This window comes from Symphalangus syndactylus, chromosome 12 (genome assembly GCF_028878055.3).
Source record: "Symphalangus syndactylus isolate Jambi chromosome 12, NHGRI_mSymSyn1-v2.1_pri, whole genome shotgun sequence".
Lineage (NCBI taxonomy): Eukaryota > Metazoa > Chordata > Mammalia > Primates > Hylobatidae > Symphalangus > Symphalangus syndactylus.
The window spans coordinates 46,522,748-46,539,475 of record NC_072441.2 but is presented as its reverse complement, the minus strand read 5'-3'; the positions used below and the strand labels follow the sequence as shown (position 1 = coordinate 46,539,475).

Below are 16,728 nucleotides of genomic sequence, written 5' to 3'. Positions count from 1 at the left end.
TAAGAATTAATATGATCTTTTTTTTTTTTATGTAGAAGAGGGGCAACCTATCCTAGTGGTAAAGACCTCAGCTCTTTTCAGCATGTTACTTCACCTGTCTCTGCTTCAGTTTCCCCATTAGTGAAATAAGTATAATGGTAGTACCTACCACCTAAGGTTGGTACAAGGATTAAAATAATAACATAAATCAGTAAAAGCCAGGTGTGGTGGCTCATGCCTATAATCCCAGCAACTTGGGAGGCTGAGGCCGGTGGGTCACTTGAGGCTAGCAGTTCAGGACCAGCCTGAGCAATACAGCAAGACCCCATCTCTACAAAAAAATTTTTTTTGATTAGCCAGGTTTAGTGGTACGTGCCTATAGTCCTAGCTACTTGGGAGACTGAGGCAGGAAGATTCCTTGAGCTCAGGACTTCTAGGCTGCAATGAGCTATGATTATGCCACTGAACTCCAGCCTGGGTGACAGAGCAAGACCCTGTCTCTAAAATAAATTAGTAGACCATAGGACATAGTTAACACTATATAATATTAGTTTGATAAATAACTAGATACTTAAATAGTAGTTAATTCTGGGGAAGTGGGATTATGGAAGTAGAATGTTTGGGAACTTTGCTTTTGCCTTACATCCTTCTCATTGGACTTTTTGAAAAATATATTTAGGCATGCATTACTCTTATAATTAAAAAAATTAGTTTAAGGAAAAAATCTTGAGTATGATTTCAAGTTTGCAGTTCAAAAATAAAGTCACACCTTAACCTCAATGTTTGATGCTTGTTTTGTTTTGTTTAGAGGAGGAGGACCCTAAAAATATAGTGGTATATTTTTTAGAGTTTTCTACTCAGTATAATACATAACTTGCCACTTTTTTTTACATAGATGTATTTAGGGATTTGGGATAATCTACCAGGTGTTGTGAAATGTCAAATGGAACAAGCAGTTCATCTTGATTTTGGAACTGAATTGGAACCAAGAAAAGAAATAGTGCTATTTGATAAGCCAACTAGAGGAACTACTGTACAGAAATTTAAAGAAATGGTCTATAGTCTCTTTAAGGTAAGCATACCCATTCATATGTTGCTAGTGTGAAGTGGGACTCTTCGAAGGAATTGGCAGGAACCCATCCTAAGCCATTAAAGTGTTGATATTCTTTGACCTCTATCAGGTACTGCATCCTGAGGAAATAATTCTAAGAGGCCGAGTGCAGTGGCTCACGCCTGTTATCCCAGCACGTTGGGAGGCCAAGGCAGGAGGATCACTTGAACCCAGGAGTTCAAGTCCAGCCTGGGCAACATAGTAAGACCTCAGCTATATATATATATGCCAGGAGTGGTGGCATGTACCTGTAGTCCTAACTACTTGAGAGGCTGAGGTGCGAGGATTGCTTGAGTCTGGGAGGTCGAGGTTGCAGTGAGCCAAGATCTCACCACTGCACTCCAGCCTGGACGACAAAGTGAGACCCTGTTTCAAAAAAAAAACGAAGAAAAATCTGTGTTGGAGAATGTTTATTTATGATAGCTAAAAATGTCCAGATATGAGGAGGGAGTTCATTAATTAATTGGAGTGCTGTACAGTTTGACATGAAAATTAATTCAAAAACGGTGAAATAAAATGAGTATACTCTTAGAATTGTGGTTATGAGAGGCTGGGAAGGGTACAGAGGAGAGGAGGATAAGGAGAGGTTGGTTAACAGATAGAAAATTACAGCTAGATAGGCAGAATAAGTTCTAGTGTTCTATAGCACTATAGGGTAAAGGGATTAATAATTTTTGGATATTTTCAAAAAACTAAAAGAGGATTGTGAATGTTCACAACACGGTGATAACTGTTTGAGACATAAATATGCTAATTACCTTGATTTGATCATTACACATTGTATGTGTGTATTGAAATATCACTCTGTATCCCATGAATTTTTTTTCTATGTGCTCCCATTCACAATACAGACAAGGCACAGGGCCTGGGCTGAGGTGTACATGGGAGTTTACCTCCTCATTCTATACAGTCAGTATAAGAACACAGCCTGGGGTAAGCACCAGGAGGCCTGGGGATTTTTTTTTTTTCTGTCTTTTTTTAAAAGATGGTTGGTTGTTTTGTTTTGTTTTGGCAGGGTCTTGCCCTGGTGCCCAAGCTGGAGTGTAAAGTGGCATCATCTTGGCTCATTGCAGCCTCAGCCTCCTGGGTTTAAGCCATCCTCCTGCCTCAGCCCCCCAAGTAGCTGGGATCACAGGTGCACCACAGCACCTGGCTAATTTTTTTTTTTTTTTAGACGGAGTCTCGCTCTGTTGCCCAGGCTGGAGTGCAATGGCATGGTCTCGGCTCACTGCAACCGTGCCTCCTGGATTCAAGCAGTTCTCCCGCCTCAGCCTCCCAAAGTGCTGGGATTACAGGTGTAAGCCACTGCATCCAGCATTTTTTTTTTTTTTTTTTTTTTTTCCAGCAGAGACGGTTTTTTTTTTTTTTTTTAGCATAGACAGGGTTTCACCATGTTGCCCAGGCTGGTCTAGAACTCCTGAGCTCAAGCTATCTGCCCATCTTGGCTTCCCAAAATGCTGGAATTACAGGCTTGAGTAATTGTGCCCATCAGTATCCCATAAATTTGTAGTTATTACATGTCACGAAAACTAATGGGAAAAAAGCATAGCAGTTCCTCCTATGAAAAAAAAAAAAAAGATACCCTGCAAATTATTTTTTTAATTTAAAGAAATACCAATATAGGCCGGGTGCGGTGGCTCACGCCTGTAATCCCAGCACTTTGGGAGGCCGAGACAGGCGGATCACAAGGTCAGGAGATCAAGACCATCCTGGCTAACACGGTGAAACCCCATCTCTACTAAAAATACAAAAAAATTTAGCCGGGCGTGGTGGTGGGCGCCTGTAGTCCCAGCTACTCAGGAGGGTGAGGCAGGAGAATGGCGTGAACCTGGGAGGCAGAGCTTGCAGTGAGCCGAGATCGCCCCACTGCACTCCAGCCTGGGCAAAAAAGCGAGACTCCATCTCAAAAAAAAAAAAAAAAAAAGAAATACTAATATAAAGATTAAATAGAAATAAAAGAAAGTTTTAGGAAAAAGTTTTATTTTCATTGCTTTTATTTTCACTCAAATTTTTTATTTGGCCATTTTACATGTATTTCAGACTAACGGAAATAACCTTTTAACCTTCATTATTGTAATACTACTATTTGAACAAAATAATTATTAATGTGATAAATACAAAATAGGATAAAATAATTAGGCCAGGAATGGTGGCTCATGCCTGTAATCCGAGCACTTTGGGAGGCTGAGGTAGGAGGATCACCTGAGTCCAGGAGTTTGAGACCAGCCTGGGCAACATAGTGAGATCCTCATCTCTAAAAAAAGAAAATAATTTTTAGTTGACCCTTGTTAACTTTGATGTTAAGTACATTACAGTACAATTTTTCAAGTCCACATATGAGGCGGTGGTTTTTTAATGTATGAATGAGGAATAATTACTTTGTTGGTTAACTATCTAAAGGGCCTGAAGGGGACAGGGGAGTTAATGGCCATTTCCTAATAAACAGACAAGTATTTTAAAGTGGGTTTTACTGCAGTTACATAAAGTATGGTTCTAGTTCACTTAGGAAGCATCATAAATATTTGGAGATATAATACATTAAGTTCCTTTATGGGGATTCAGTACCAAGATTATTTCTAGCATGGTTAATAATGCCCATAAAGGAACTTAGTATGTCGCATGGGAGGTATTTTTCATTCCTTCTGTATAACTAGCCAAATTCTTGACAGGCAAAATTGGGTGACCAAGGAAACCTCTCTGAACTGGTTAATCTCATCTTGACGGTGGCTGATGGAGACAAAGATGGCCAGGTTTCCTTGGGAGAAGCAAAGTCAGCATGGGCACTTCTTCAACTGAATGAATTTCTTCTTATGGTGATACTTCAAGATAAGGAACATACCCCCAAATTAATGGGATTCTGTGGTGACCTCTATGTGATGGAAAGTGTTGAATATACCTCTCTTTATGGAATAAGCCTTCCTTGGGTCATTGAACTTTTTATTCCATCTGGGTTCAGAAGAAGCATGGATCAGCTGTTCACACCATCATGGCCAAGAAAGGCAAAAATAGCCATAGGACTTCTAGAATTTGTGGAAGATGTTTTCCATGGCCCCTACGGAAATTTCCTCATGTGCGATACTAGTGCCAAAAACCTAGGATATAATGATAAGTATGATTTGAAAATGGTGGATATGAGAAAAATTGTGCCAGAGACAAACCTGAAAGAACTTATTAAGGATCGTCACTGTGAGTCCGATTTGGACTGTGTCTATGGCACAGATTGTAGAACTAGCTGTGATCAGAGTACAATGAAGTGTACTTCAGAAGTGATACAACCAAACTTGGCAAAAGCTTGTCAGTTACTCAAAGACTACCTACTGCGTGGTGCTCCAAGTGAAATTCGTGAAGAATTAGAAAAGCAGCTTTATTCTTGTATTGCTCTCAAAGTCACAGCAAATCAAATGGAAATGGAACATTCTTTGATACTAAATAACCTAAAAACATTATTGTGGAAGAAAATTTCCTACACTAATGACTCTTAGTTCATTTGGACATAATTACCATTTTAAGAAACTTGCCACTTTCAAAGAACAATTTTGAGCATTTAAAAAAAATGGCTTCAGATTCCTGCCAGTTACACAAAACTCGTTCCCCCCAGGCCTGAGAAGCCATCAGTATGTGATTACTGAAGTAATGGCAGGTGTAGGATCAACAGGTCCCCAAGATGTCATTCCTGCCCTTTTAGAAGCCCTGTTACATCTCTGAAGTACATTCATTGTGTAACTATTTTGACTGACTCAGTGAGTGATTTGTAGATTTACCCTAGCCAAAATACAAATGCTGGAAGCATTGTGTTTGCATTGAAGCTGCTGTTCAACAAGAAAATTTATAAATTTACTAATGTCTTAGCATGGTAAAGTTTGCACATTAACAGAAATTAAAACTGCAAAGCAGGTTAAACTTGCTTCTTTATAAACAGATGTTGGGTTTATAGCATGGTTTATTGTATTGAAGACTTAAACACCCATTTTTAACCTCATTCAGACATCAGCTGTTATGTGTAGCTTCACAATGGTTCAAGTGGCTTACTTCAAGAAATCTTATACTTGACAGTACACCAATTTTATTGACTAAAAATGGATGAACTTACCTAAAGATTCAAAGGGCCCATCTTAGTATCACGCAGCTGACTGACTGAGCCCTTCAAAACTGACATCTTAAGGCCCAATCAAAATCCACATATCCTGATTTTGAGCTATGTGAAAGTGGGACTGTAAGTGCAAGACTAAAATAAATTATAGCAGACTTTTTAGTAATAACTTTCCATTTTCAAACAGTGTATCCTGTGGGCCAAAGGGCTATTTCTTAAAGAGGCATGCAAATGTATTAATCTAATGTTTTTTTCCCCATGTAAGGTTTAGTATTTGCTCCTCTTTCATATTATTTTCACATGTATACTCAGATTTGGCATGTACCTTTCAACATCAAACACCTTTTGGAGAAAAGATCCAGTATTTTCTGCTCAAAAGTTTCACCTACTTAAAGTGGACGTGTCAAAAATCGATGTGACCTTCACTGGACAGCGTTCTCTCAAAACTTTCAACGCTATGGATTAGCACCAGTTTTGTTTAAGGTACTTTTCCCATTAATCATCTGGTTATAATAAATGGATGGAAGAAATACTTCCCAGTGATGGTTGGTCTGTTGCTTGCCAGATTTTTAGGGAGAGCTGTTCATCATACAACATGAGGGATAATGACTCCTGTCAGGTAAAATAGAAGCCCAAGAAATAACTTTTTCTTAAAAAGTTACACTTGTTTTCTTGGAGAAAAAAACCGGTCAACTCCTTTGCTTTTACAAAATATTTCAGGGTATTTCCTATAAGGTTCATAAGAATAAGCGCTTAACACAGAAATAGTTGCTGTTCATAAGTTTATTGTCTTTATCTGAAAAATCATAGAAAATTGTTTGGTTTAGCTCTCAGCAGCCCGCTCCTGAGCTCTGAGGAAGCTTGCCTTCTTTTGAGCTACCCGATCCTTCTTCTGAGCAAGGGACATTTTGGGACGGTTCCACCTGCAAAAGACAGGAATATATATTTTTTAAACTATAACTGAAGAGAATAGAGAATATTTAATTTAAAATTTTAATTTTAATAAAATTAATTTTAGTAAAATTTTAATTTTAATAAAATTAATTTTAATAAAATTTTAATTTTAATAGAGAATATTTAAGACTTTGCAATCAGAAGGAGGTTAAATAATCCAACTTCGAATACTTATGTATGATCTTAAGCTAACTTTCCCAAACCCCAACTTCTGTGATGTCCTACTACCATAGGGCCAAAAGTCAAATAGAAGACATGTTAGATTCAGCAATCCCACTTCTAGGTATTTGCCCAAATGTTTTGAAATCAGTTTGTCTATGAGAGTGGCACTCCCATGTTCATTGGAGCACTATATATTAATAGCAACAGATAAATGGATAAAGGAAATGTGGTATACATATACATAATGGATTATTACCCGGTCTTTAAAAATGATGGAAATTCTGTCATTTGCAGCATGAATGGAAGTGGAGAATACTGTGCTCAGTGAAATAAGCCAGGCACAAAAAGACAAATACTTCATATTCATGGCTCACGCTTGTAATCCCAGCACTTTGGGAGGCCGAGGCGGGCGGATCACGAGGTCAGGAGATCGAGACCATCCTGGCTAGCACAATGAAACCCCGTCTCTACTAAAAATACAAAAAATTAGCCGGGCATGGTGGCGGGCGCCTGTAGTCCCAGCTACTCGGAGAGGCTGAGGCAGGAAAATGGTGTGAACCTGGGAGGCGGAGCTTGCAGTGAGCCGAGATTGCACCACTGCACTCCAGCCTGGGCAACAGAGCGAGACTCCGTCTCAAAAAAAAAAAAAAAAACAAAGACAAATACTTCATATTCATATAGAATCTAAAACAATGGAACTCACAGAAGCAGAGAGTAGAATGGTGGTTACAGACGCTGGTGGGTGCAAAGAATGGGCAGATGATAGTCACGTATAAAATCTCCAACAGGAGGAATATGGTTTTTAGTTCTATTGCACAGCATGATGAATATAGAGTATCGTACATTTCACAATTAAGAGAATAAATTTCAAATGTCGCCACAAAGTGTTAAGTATTTGAGGTGAATATGTTAAATACACTGATTTAATTACTACACATTGTATTTGTGGTCCATCACTTCACTTTATGCTTACATGTTAAGTATTACTTTCTATTCCATTTAAAGATCAAAACATGAAAGATCAACAAAAAGCAACTTGTCAGCCAATAAAAAAATGCAGTAACCAGTACTTAGACTGTACTAGGACAGAAAGAGCCACCTCAGTAGTGTCTGAAGCTAACACATTTCCATCACCAGAGTTACTTTTGCAAACCTGGTTCCCTTCGCTTCTGCCACATCATGCAGAGCTAGTGATCGAGTTTGCACAATTACACCAACAGTCTGCCCCATGTGGGAACCATTCCCAACCTGTTTTCTTAAAAAGACAAAAAAAAAAAGACAACATACCTCTTCTTTTTAACTTCTTTCTTGGGCTTCTTTTCATAGACCGGATTCTCTCGTATAGCAGCATGAGCTTTCTTATACATCTCCTCCATCTGAAACAAAGGAAAGCAAACAGTACTTGGTTTCATTTCACATGCCCTACTATATTAATGCAACCATAACTTATTTTGTCCTTCTAAGCCAGATTCTCAAAAGGAACTAAACTAAATCAATGTTGGTAAACACTTTAACTTCTAAATGTAACTCACATTTTCCTAACAAATTCCCAATTTTTGCCTTATGCAATGTGAATTATCACTATTTATAAAACTCCATCTTACTCAAGATAAAAATCAGGCCAGGTGTGGTGGTTCATGCCTGTAATCTCCAGCACTTTGGGAGTCTGAAGTGGGAGGATCACTTGAGCCCAGGAGTTTGAGACCAACTAAGGCAACATAGTGAGACCTGTGTCCACAAAAATACTAATTAGCCAGGTGGCAATTACTAATGGTGGCATGCACCTGTAGTCCCAGCTACGGGACTACACTTGAGTCCAGGAGGTCAAGGCTGCAGTGGCACAATCACAGCTCACTGGACCCCAGCCTAGGTGACAGAATGAGACCTCAACTCTACCAAAAATTAAAAAGAAAAATTAGCAGGGCATGGTGGTGCACACCTATAACCCCAGCTACCTCGAGAGGCTGAGGTGGGAGAATTGCTTGAGCCCAGAAGTTTGAAGTTGCAATGAGCTGTAATTGTGCCACTGCACCCCAGCCCGGGAAACAGAACAAGATCCTGCCTCAAAAAAAAGTAAGAAAACAAAAAGAAAAATCTGCATGTACTTCTGAGAAATTCAGCCACACTTCTTGAGTCACTCTAAATCAAATTTTTGTCTGCAGAAACAAATATTGCGCTTCTCATTTTAAATACTGTCTGGCCTAGATTCTTTCATTCAAGAACAAGTGCCAAAAGTATTAAGATATTAAGATGATGAACGTATGGGACCAAGAGTCACAACACTGACATAGCTTAACTAAGACCAAGGACTGGACACAGGCCAACAAGCAAATTCATCTGTCATCCCACAATCCCTAGACTTTCGTTTTCCATCTGTATCTGACAGGGCTTTAAAAGTAATTCCCAGCATTATGTACCAAGGACCTCTTCTGTCTTTCACTACCACCAATCCATCCCTACTATCTAGTGGTAATATAAGGCCTTTAGGACCAGAAAGACGTCAGAAGTTTTCCTGAAAAGCCAACCAATCAGATATTTTATTGGGCAATTTTTTGTTTTTTGACATGAAGTCTCGCTCTGTTGCCCAGGCTGGAGTGCAGTAGCACGATCCCAGCTCAGTGCAACCTCCACCTCCAGGGTTCAAGCAATTCTTCTGCCTCAGCCTCCTGAGTCGCTGGGATTACAGGAGTGAGCCAACATGCCCAGCTAATTTTTGTATTTTTAGCAGAGACAGGGTTTCACCATATTGGCCAGACTGGTCTCGAACTCCTGACCTCAGGTGATCTGCCCGCCACGGCCTCCCAAGTCCGGGGATTACAGGCGTGAGCCACCATGCCTGGCCACGGCAATTTTGTTCTAAAAGTCACTGAAAAAAAAAAAAATGCTGCAACTTTCTGAATATCTAATAATTATAGCCCACTACAGACTATGTTGCAGTAATCCAGGTCTCTAAAATTATTCATTCAATGTGGAGATGTGATTACTACATGCATTTGCATAAAGATTATTAAAGGAAAATAATGCAAAAATGCTCACTGCATTTGAAACCTCAACTACCTATACCCATTTGAAAGTTAATTTCCCTACCTCTTTTGGCACTCTATTATAGCTGTTCACTAATAAATAAATCCATTTGATGACTTCATATATAGTCATTCAACAAATCTAAGCACCCTAGTTCCTTCCAAGACGTCAGACAAGTAGACATGTAGATAATGCCATGAATTCAGGTAAAGACCACTTCCCGCTGGAGACACATCAGATGTCTGCATAGGATTTCAGCAGGCACACAGGAGGATAGAGGCCACTGTAGATAAAATTAATGAGCCAGCTAGAAAAATACATTAGCTAAAAAGTAGTCTAGCTGAAGGAAGGCACGTATACAGGAAAGCATTAGGAAGTAAATATCTGAAAGCACAAACTGGGAGTCTGAAAAGTTCTGAGCAAGTATGACATGACTACATAAAGATATAGGTTAAGAAGTAAATTTTGCAAGACTAGTAGAATCATAATCCAAAAGTAAATGACCTCTTTACCAGGATGAAGTCGTAACAGAAATATAACGCAGTAAAAATTAACATGCACCTACATTACTGATAAAAAAACTACTCCTTTTCCTAACTCAGCAACTCAAGCTATGTGTTTATTCAGCCTTTACACTGTGTCCAAAGCATAGAAATAACAGAAAGTGATCATTTCCCAACTACTGTTTTTTAAAATTTTCCTAACCAATAGCTATGCCAAAATAGAAGCTACTACACACTAACAAAAAAGAACCTGGGTCAGGAATGGCTCTCATCTGTAAGCCCAGCACTTTGGGACTCATTCTTGCAAACATGGCTCCCCTCATTTCTACAACATCATGCAGACCCAGTGATCAAATCTCCTTTCCTGTGTACATGTCTGAGATAATTGGAAGTCCAGAATATAGCACACATATGCTATGACGAGCTTTCCTCCCAGATGGTATCAAAATAAGTGAAGTTTATTATCTAGCACCTCCTATCAAACAAGGCAGATTACAACTATGATTACAGGAATGACATCTACAAATACAGAACAGCCAAAGCATAAAAGATAGCCAAATCTTCAGATGCTTGAAGTCTCCCACGCTTGAGCATCTAAAAGATTACTAAAAGAATGTTGACAAGTCTAGCTCAGTACTAACCTGAAACAGACCTATATAAGAATGTTACCTGCCCCCAAAACAAGTAATAAACCTATTTCTATAAATTAACCAACATAGGCATTTTTAGGTAAATGTTTTACCATGTCTGGAGTTACGCTGTTCTTTATGTATTGAGAGAACTGTTTCTTGTAAGCATCTTCATCTTCTTCCATTAAGTAGCGCATGTAATCTGCAACATTCTGGCCCATGATGTGCTTCCGGTGTACTTCTGCATTAAATTCCTTGCTTTCAGAATCATAACCAGGGAATCGTTTGGTACTAAAATAAAGTTATTCATATTTTAGTATAGACTCACTTAACTTAGTTTACTAGTAAGAATTTACTTTAGTAGCTGCCATCAGTCCCGTCTTGAAACAATTATCGCATCATATGCAACCAAAGGACCAACTACTGACTGCTCAGTTAGTGGGATATCATCATTCAGCAGCTCATCTCTGAATTCCAAGACAGAAAAGAAATTCATGCTACAAACACCTTTAAAAGCCATTACCAAGGCTTTCTACCACTACAAAATTAGTAATCCAGCACATCAGCACAAGAAGGAGTTTCATAACTTATACTCTAAATCCTTTAATTTTCAGTGGGTACATGGGAATAAGTGATTTCTCCAAGATCACAGTTAATGAAATTGTCAAGTGAGAACGCTCTTGGTGTACTTGCAACTAACTACCCCCACCCACCTCCACATCATAAAAGCAAAATTTCAGTTGGGTTGTATTTTAGGCTTACCAAAAATTACTATTTCTTGGTTAAATCACCAAATGCTACAATATTCATAAGAAGTTAATAAATCAAGATGCACAGACTCAACAACAAAAATATCATTAAACCAATGGAACTACAAATTAACCTACTTAACTTCCCAAAATGGCCTACAATCTTATTCCTAGTTGCAGGTTAGAAATCTTTCATAAGCCTTTTCCTCAAACTCCTTATAAAATTCTAGGATCCACCTTTTTGCATAATTCAGTAAATTATTTTTATTCTGATTGAAAAAAGAAAGTGCATGGGGAAAGAGGATAGAGTTGCTCATTTCTAATAAAAATTAAGTCATATGCAAAAGGTAGTGGTTTCAATCCCATCTCTTTCACTAACTGGCCCGAAAAATTTGGGACAAATAACTCTGGGCCTCAGACTCTTAATTTATAAAATGGGCTATAATTCCTTCCTGCCCTACTAGGTTCCTCCTGCATGGTACCTAGGCATACAGCAGGCATTCAATGATAGCTACTTTAATTCAGTTATCACCACAGTCCAACTAGTTAAAAACAAAGAAGTACCAGAGTCCAGGCACCAAGGTCTTAAATAGTATTCTTACCTGTGAGGGATAGACAAGCCTCCATCCACAGCTCCCTTCAGGGCACCAAAAACTTTATTGCCAGTGGTAGTTCTGGCAAGGCCTGCATCCAAATAGCAGGTGAAGGCACCTGGCTGACCATCAATGCTTTCCACATTGTATTCATCACCAGTCACCTCCACTTGTCCTTCATAGATCTTGTCCATGCCAAACCTATTGAGAAGCTATTCAAGAAACCAATGTAAATGCTGGTTTGAATTATTCAAACTGCTCTAAAATTAAAATAGCTTATGTCATAACCATAAGGACCACTGACATCTGGAAAAGAAAATTTCCTTCCATACCCACCCCTTTCACCAGATCCACTTGTCATGAATTTTTAAATGCTATATATAAAAAAAACTTTTTTGTTTTATGACTTTTGCATCTTTGCTACATGTCCACACTTGACTTATGCAGCAATCAGTGAGAATGCATAAACTTGATTCTTACACTTACAATGTCCCCTCCATTCAAACATGTTTATAACCAATGATGAGTGGGTTGTGTCATCAACCTTGATCACATGCTTAACAATTCCATTGCAAAACAAGGTAAAAAACTGAGATAATAAAAACAAGGCAAAATCCCATCTTCATCTACCAGCAAAATAGAGCATATATAGGAAACACTGCCAACCAGATGGAAAAATGTTTAAAACAGAAATGAATCTTCCCATCAATGACCACTCTCCAAAATACTAAGATTCTCATTTTTTTTTTTTTTTTTTTTTTTTGAGACGGAGTTTCGCTCTTGTTGCCCAGGCTGGAGTGCAATGGCGTGATCTCAGCTCACTGCAACCTCTGCCTTCTGGGTTCAAGTGATTCTCCTGCCTCAACCTCCCAAGTAGTTGAGACTACAGGCACACACCATCATGCCTGGCTATTTTTTTTTTCTACTTTTTTAGTAGACACGGGGCTTCACCATGCTGGCCAGGCTAGTCTCAAACTCCTGACCTCAAGTGATCCACCCTCCTCGGCCTCCCAAAGTGCTGGGATTATAAGTGTGAGCCACCGCGCCTAGCCAAGATTCTCCAGTTTTAATGTGCATATAAACCACTTGGTACATACTATCAAAATACAGATTCCAGAGGGTCTAGAGTGGAGTTCCCACGAGTCTGCATTTTTAATGTTTGCCAACATTCAGAATGTATACCTAAGTAGCAAGAGTCTTCACTGTCCAATTAAGTAGTCACTAGCTACAAGTGGATTTTCAAATTCAAGTTTACATACTGCTGGAACTCAATAGCTGCAGGTCGCTAGTAGCAAAACCACTGGACAGCAAATTACAGATTTGTGTCATTGCAGAAAATTTTATTGGAAAAAGCTGACCTAGACAGATGAATAAACAAGGCAGAAACTGGAAGCAGGCACTCTCCTGAAGCACAACTGAAGCTATCTTATCCATGTACAAACATCTTACAGGAAACTCTCCAAGCAATGAGCCAGAAACTACATCAATTAAAGTCATCTTGTACATACCCTGCGGGCCAGCAGCAGGCCAGTACAATATGCTGCAGCATAATTTGTCAGGCCAACCTTCACACCATATTTTGGCAGTTCGTGTGCATATGCTGCGCAGACTATCATATCCCCCTCTATACGGGCATAAGCAATCTATAGTAAGAGAGAAACTAGGTTAGTAATCTGTTGCTTTCACTGTCTTTTTACATCTTAATTATTTCTTTTCAAGGGAATAAAAAAACATTGATGGACATAGATGTGCATCACTTAAAATGCTGAAGACTTCTAGCTGGGTTACCAGTAAATTAGAGGTGCTTAAAAAGTGAAAGAGGAATACCCAAATATTTCAATCATCTTTTGAACTAAACATAACTAAATTCAGCAAAGTCTCAGGAACCTAACGTTTAGTTGTCAGAACTTGGATACAGAGGAAGACAATGCCTTCACAATCAAAAAACTATTTGCCCAGGAAACAGGTGTGCCTACCTGCTACAAAATATCAATAAATCTTAACTCTCAGAATTTCTTCTAGTTGTAAAAGCCCAGGATTCTAGCTTTCAGAGTCCAGTGAGAATGCTCTTAGTACAAGAGCAAACTGACACTTCCTAAAGGTCTTTCATGCGGGAGCCACCTTTGTACATTTTATTAAAACCTATTTCAAAGAATAAGCAGAATAATCTTAAAGCCCTGTTTAACTCCCAACTACCTTTTCAGTGGTTAAGTGGCATATAAGGCCATATAGGAAAATCAGGACAAACCCTACCTATTCTTCTACTGGAATTGGGATGGGCAAGAACTTCTTACTTGCTTCTAATCTCCCCACCCCACACACATAAAATAGGTTTCAGTCTCTTGCTCTGTCACCTAGGTTGGAGGGCAGTGGTGTGATCTCACTTCACTGCAGCCTCAACCCTGGGGCTCAAAACAATCCTCCCACTGAGTAGCTGGGACTACAGGTGTGCCCCACCATGCCCAGCTAATTTTCTTACATTTTTTGTGAAGACAAACTCTCACTATATTGCCCAGGCTGGTCTCAAACTCCTGGGCTCAAGCAATCTTCCCAAAGTGCTGGGATTACAGGCATGAGTGCCCACGCCCAACCAAGAGCATTTTTAAAAGTACCAATTTCCCAGGCTCCAATTCTAGACCTACTAAAAGGAAAAGAAATTATTCACTGGATGCTTTTAGAGGTGCTAGACAGCCTTCTAACACACACACCATGTGCTTTGCGTCCCAAGCACAGTTTCTCTAGCAATAAAAAAAGGGGAATACAATACAACTTACCTGACAAATGATATCTCTGTTTGTTACACGAACTATCATCCTGTATTTGGGTGTGTTGTATTTATTTTTATCTTGTATCACCAAGCGTTTCCGAGCATAATAATCAGTTTTGCCCTCTGAAAGAAAAAAAATAATTGTAGAAAGGATACTCCACTGCATCTGCAAAGCAGATTAATATTGTAAACACAAAAAGGTGACAGTACCTCGTCGTCTTCTAAATTTCACTTGGTATCTCTTAAAGTAGGCCTTATTCTTAACAACTTTAACAAACCCCTTAAAGAAAAAAGAATGTTATTAAAACTTTGATAATGTCTTAGCCTATGATACTTTTGACATGAATTAACCATGTAACAAAGTAACACTTGAACTTTAAGAGTAAAAACAGACAACTGTCACTTGTAGAATCCCAGGTTTCACAAGCAACTAGGGTCAAGAATCTTTTTCCTCTACTTTCCATGTCAGACTGGTAGTTTTATAAAACAATAAAAATGAATCCTTAGAGAAATACGGAATAAAAGAAACATACAAAATGCAGGCCCCAATTTATTACATTTAACAGGTATAGAATTGTTACGTTGCTTTCAAAAGGTTTTAAACGCTCTCAATTCCCATACTTGTTTCTTCGAGGACCAGCACCGGTAATTGTGCCAAACTTTTGCGAAGCACTGCTCTAGACAGCAGTCAGTGGTGCCAAACGTCAGTCTGTTCGGAACACGCTATGTCCCACTTCGAAAACCTAGCCTCAAATAACAACTACATACATACCTCTCTCGCTTCCCACGTTATGTTTTTCAAAAGCCTAAATTACCTGCCACAAAGCGTAACTGGGCAAGAGCACATTCAGCAGTAATTCCCCCACTAAAACAGCACTGTTCCCCGTCAGCTAAAGCAACATTTCATCCCACCCTTGGGGCCCTACCCCAATAACTAAAAACTCATCCAGCGACAGACTCTAGAGAAAGAGGTAGGAGGCACGTATTCCATGTTAAAGGAGCTTCCGGGGCCCAGGGACCCCTCGGTCTCCAAGCTCCACTGACAATTTTGCCTTAAAAGCCACTTGCTCGGCCCCCGGGCACAAGCTTCCTAAAAGACTCGCCGGCTCCAACATTCTCCCAGAAAACCCACGAAGTACTCGGTACTCGGAGGTCGAGTGGGACCCAAGGACCTGCAGCCCTCCTCCATTCTGGCGTTCCCCAGCTAGGCTGAGGCCGACTGCTTGCGACCTCTCACGCCCGGCCGCTTGCCAGCGCCCCCTCACAATAGACGGCAGTATCCCCACTCAGGCTGTCTACTAAACTCACCCTTCTCCCCAATCCGCCGTCCAAGCTCACGCTATCCTTCTTCGCCAACCCTCCCCCCAAGTTCGCGCACCAGGCGGCAGCCATTTAAGGCCACGCTGGGAACTGCACCTCGACCAAGGCAGAGCCAGCAATCTAACGCCATCCGGCCCCTGCGACGCGCGAGACGGGCCCTAGGCTGGCGTACAGGCAAGAAAAGGGAACCTCCGTGCATCTAGAGCCGCGAGACCGAGGCATCCACTCACCATCCTGCGGAACAGAGACCCGCGTCCGCGGCTCGACAGAAACCTGCAGGCCCGGCGGCGCTGGGGGGGTGAAAGGACCACATCCCTTGCGCAGGCGCAGTATGTAGCGCGGACGGCCACGCCAGTGACGTGTAGAAGAGAGAGGGCGTCGGCCACAAGGCGTTTTACGTTCCGCCCCCTGCTGGCAGGAGGGTGAATGCCTGCCCAAGCTCTCAAGGTTCCAACGCTCGGGGTATCTCACAGAATCCGTGCGGTGAGGAGGAGCAGGGAGGGTTACTGGAGCCTTTCGCTTTCTTTGCGACAGCGTTTTGTTTTGTTTTGTTTTTTGTTTTGTTCATAACAAACGTATTTTGCTTTTCTAAGCAGGAAAAAAAAATAAAATTAAATAGGACAAGTTTGCTTGGGAGCCCTCTTGCCTTCTCTGGGCTACTCATCCTGGTCCAAGAGCATACGGACCCACCCTCCCATCTCACCCCCAGGAAGCCTTCCCTGAGAGCCCCAAGCCTGGGATAGGGGCCACTCCTCTGCCTTCCTACAGCAGCTTTCTACTGGCTTCAGCCCACCACAGACTGTCAACTTTTCGAGGTGGGCCCTGATGTCCACCTCTGACTCTCCAG

General features: G+C 40.4%; 2 protein-coding genes, 2 non-coding genes and 1 pseudogene across 7 annotated transcripts in view; 1 reads left to right on the top strand and 4 right to left on the bottom strand.

Annotated features, from left to right (window-relative positions):
* DIPK1A (divergent protein kinase domain 1A) overlaps positions 1-5,712 on the top strand; it is a 126,731-nt gene extending 121,019 nt beyond the window's left edge. For 2 of the 3 annotated variants that reach the window (XM_063625512.1, XM_063625513.1), the window contains 2 exons: positions 875-1,051; positions 3,760-5,712. In XM_063625512.1, the coding sequence (XP_063481582.1) occupies positions 875-1,051; positions 3,760-4,572 (990 nt within the window). In that variant the 3' untranslated portion in view covers positions 4,573-5,712. The remainder of the gene's footprint in view (positions 1-874; positions 1,052-3,759) is intronic. The other variant, XM_063625514.1, reaches the window with a different exon arrangement.
* Positions 1,917-2,040, bottom strand: LOC134735025 (uncharacterized; annotated as a pseudogene).
* Positions 5,713-5,948: 236 nt separating the features above from the next.
* On the bottom strand, positions 5,949-16,266 carry RPL5 (ribosomal protein L5). 2 transcript variants are annotated; one of them, XM_063625532.1, is made up of 8 exons: positions 16,112-16,266; positions 14,772-14,841; positions 14,569-14,684; positions 13,303-13,437; positions 11,804-12,006; positions 10,566-10,743; positions 7,584-7,672; positions 5,949-6,103 (listed from the first exon to the last, which is right to left on the bottom strand). In XM_063625532.1, exons 1-8 carry the CDS (start codon positions 16,112-16,114, stop codon positions 6,004-6,006), a joined length of 894 nt encoding a protein of 297 aa, XP_063481602.1. In that variant the 5' UTR covers positions 16,115-16,266; the 3' UTR covers positions 5,949-6,003. The 2 variants fall into 2 exon arrangements, with proteins under 2 accessions (XP_063481602.1, XP_063481601.1); XM_063625531.1 differs by having other exon boundaries at positions 15,870-16,187.
* Positions 7,370-7,502, bottom strand: LOC134735004 (small nucleolar RNA SNORA66). The gene has a single exon (XR_010117868.1). It is a non-coding gene; the product is annotated as a small nucleolar RNA SNORA66 (small nucleolar RNA).
* Positions 10,816-10,910, bottom strand: LOC134734998 (small nucleolar RNA SNORD21). The gene has a single exon (XR_010117862.1). It is a non-coding gene; the product is annotated as a small nucleolar RNA SNORD21 (small nucleolar RNA).
* Positions 16,267-16,728: the final 462 nt, after the last annotated feature.

Coding starts and splice junctions, on each gene's coding strand:
- RPL5 (XM_063625531.1), bottom strand. CDS start 15,953: ATGGCTGCCGCCTGGTGCGCGAACTTGGGGGGAGGGTTGGCGAAGAAG. Junction 14,685..14,771: donor GAAATTTAGAAGACGACGAG/GTACTGTCACCT, acceptor TTTTTCTTTCAG/AGGGCAAAACTGATTATTAT. Junction 7,673..10,565: donor ACAGCGTAACTCCAGACATG/GTAAAACATTTA, acceptor CCTTTGTTTCAG/ATGGAGGAGATGTATAAGAA.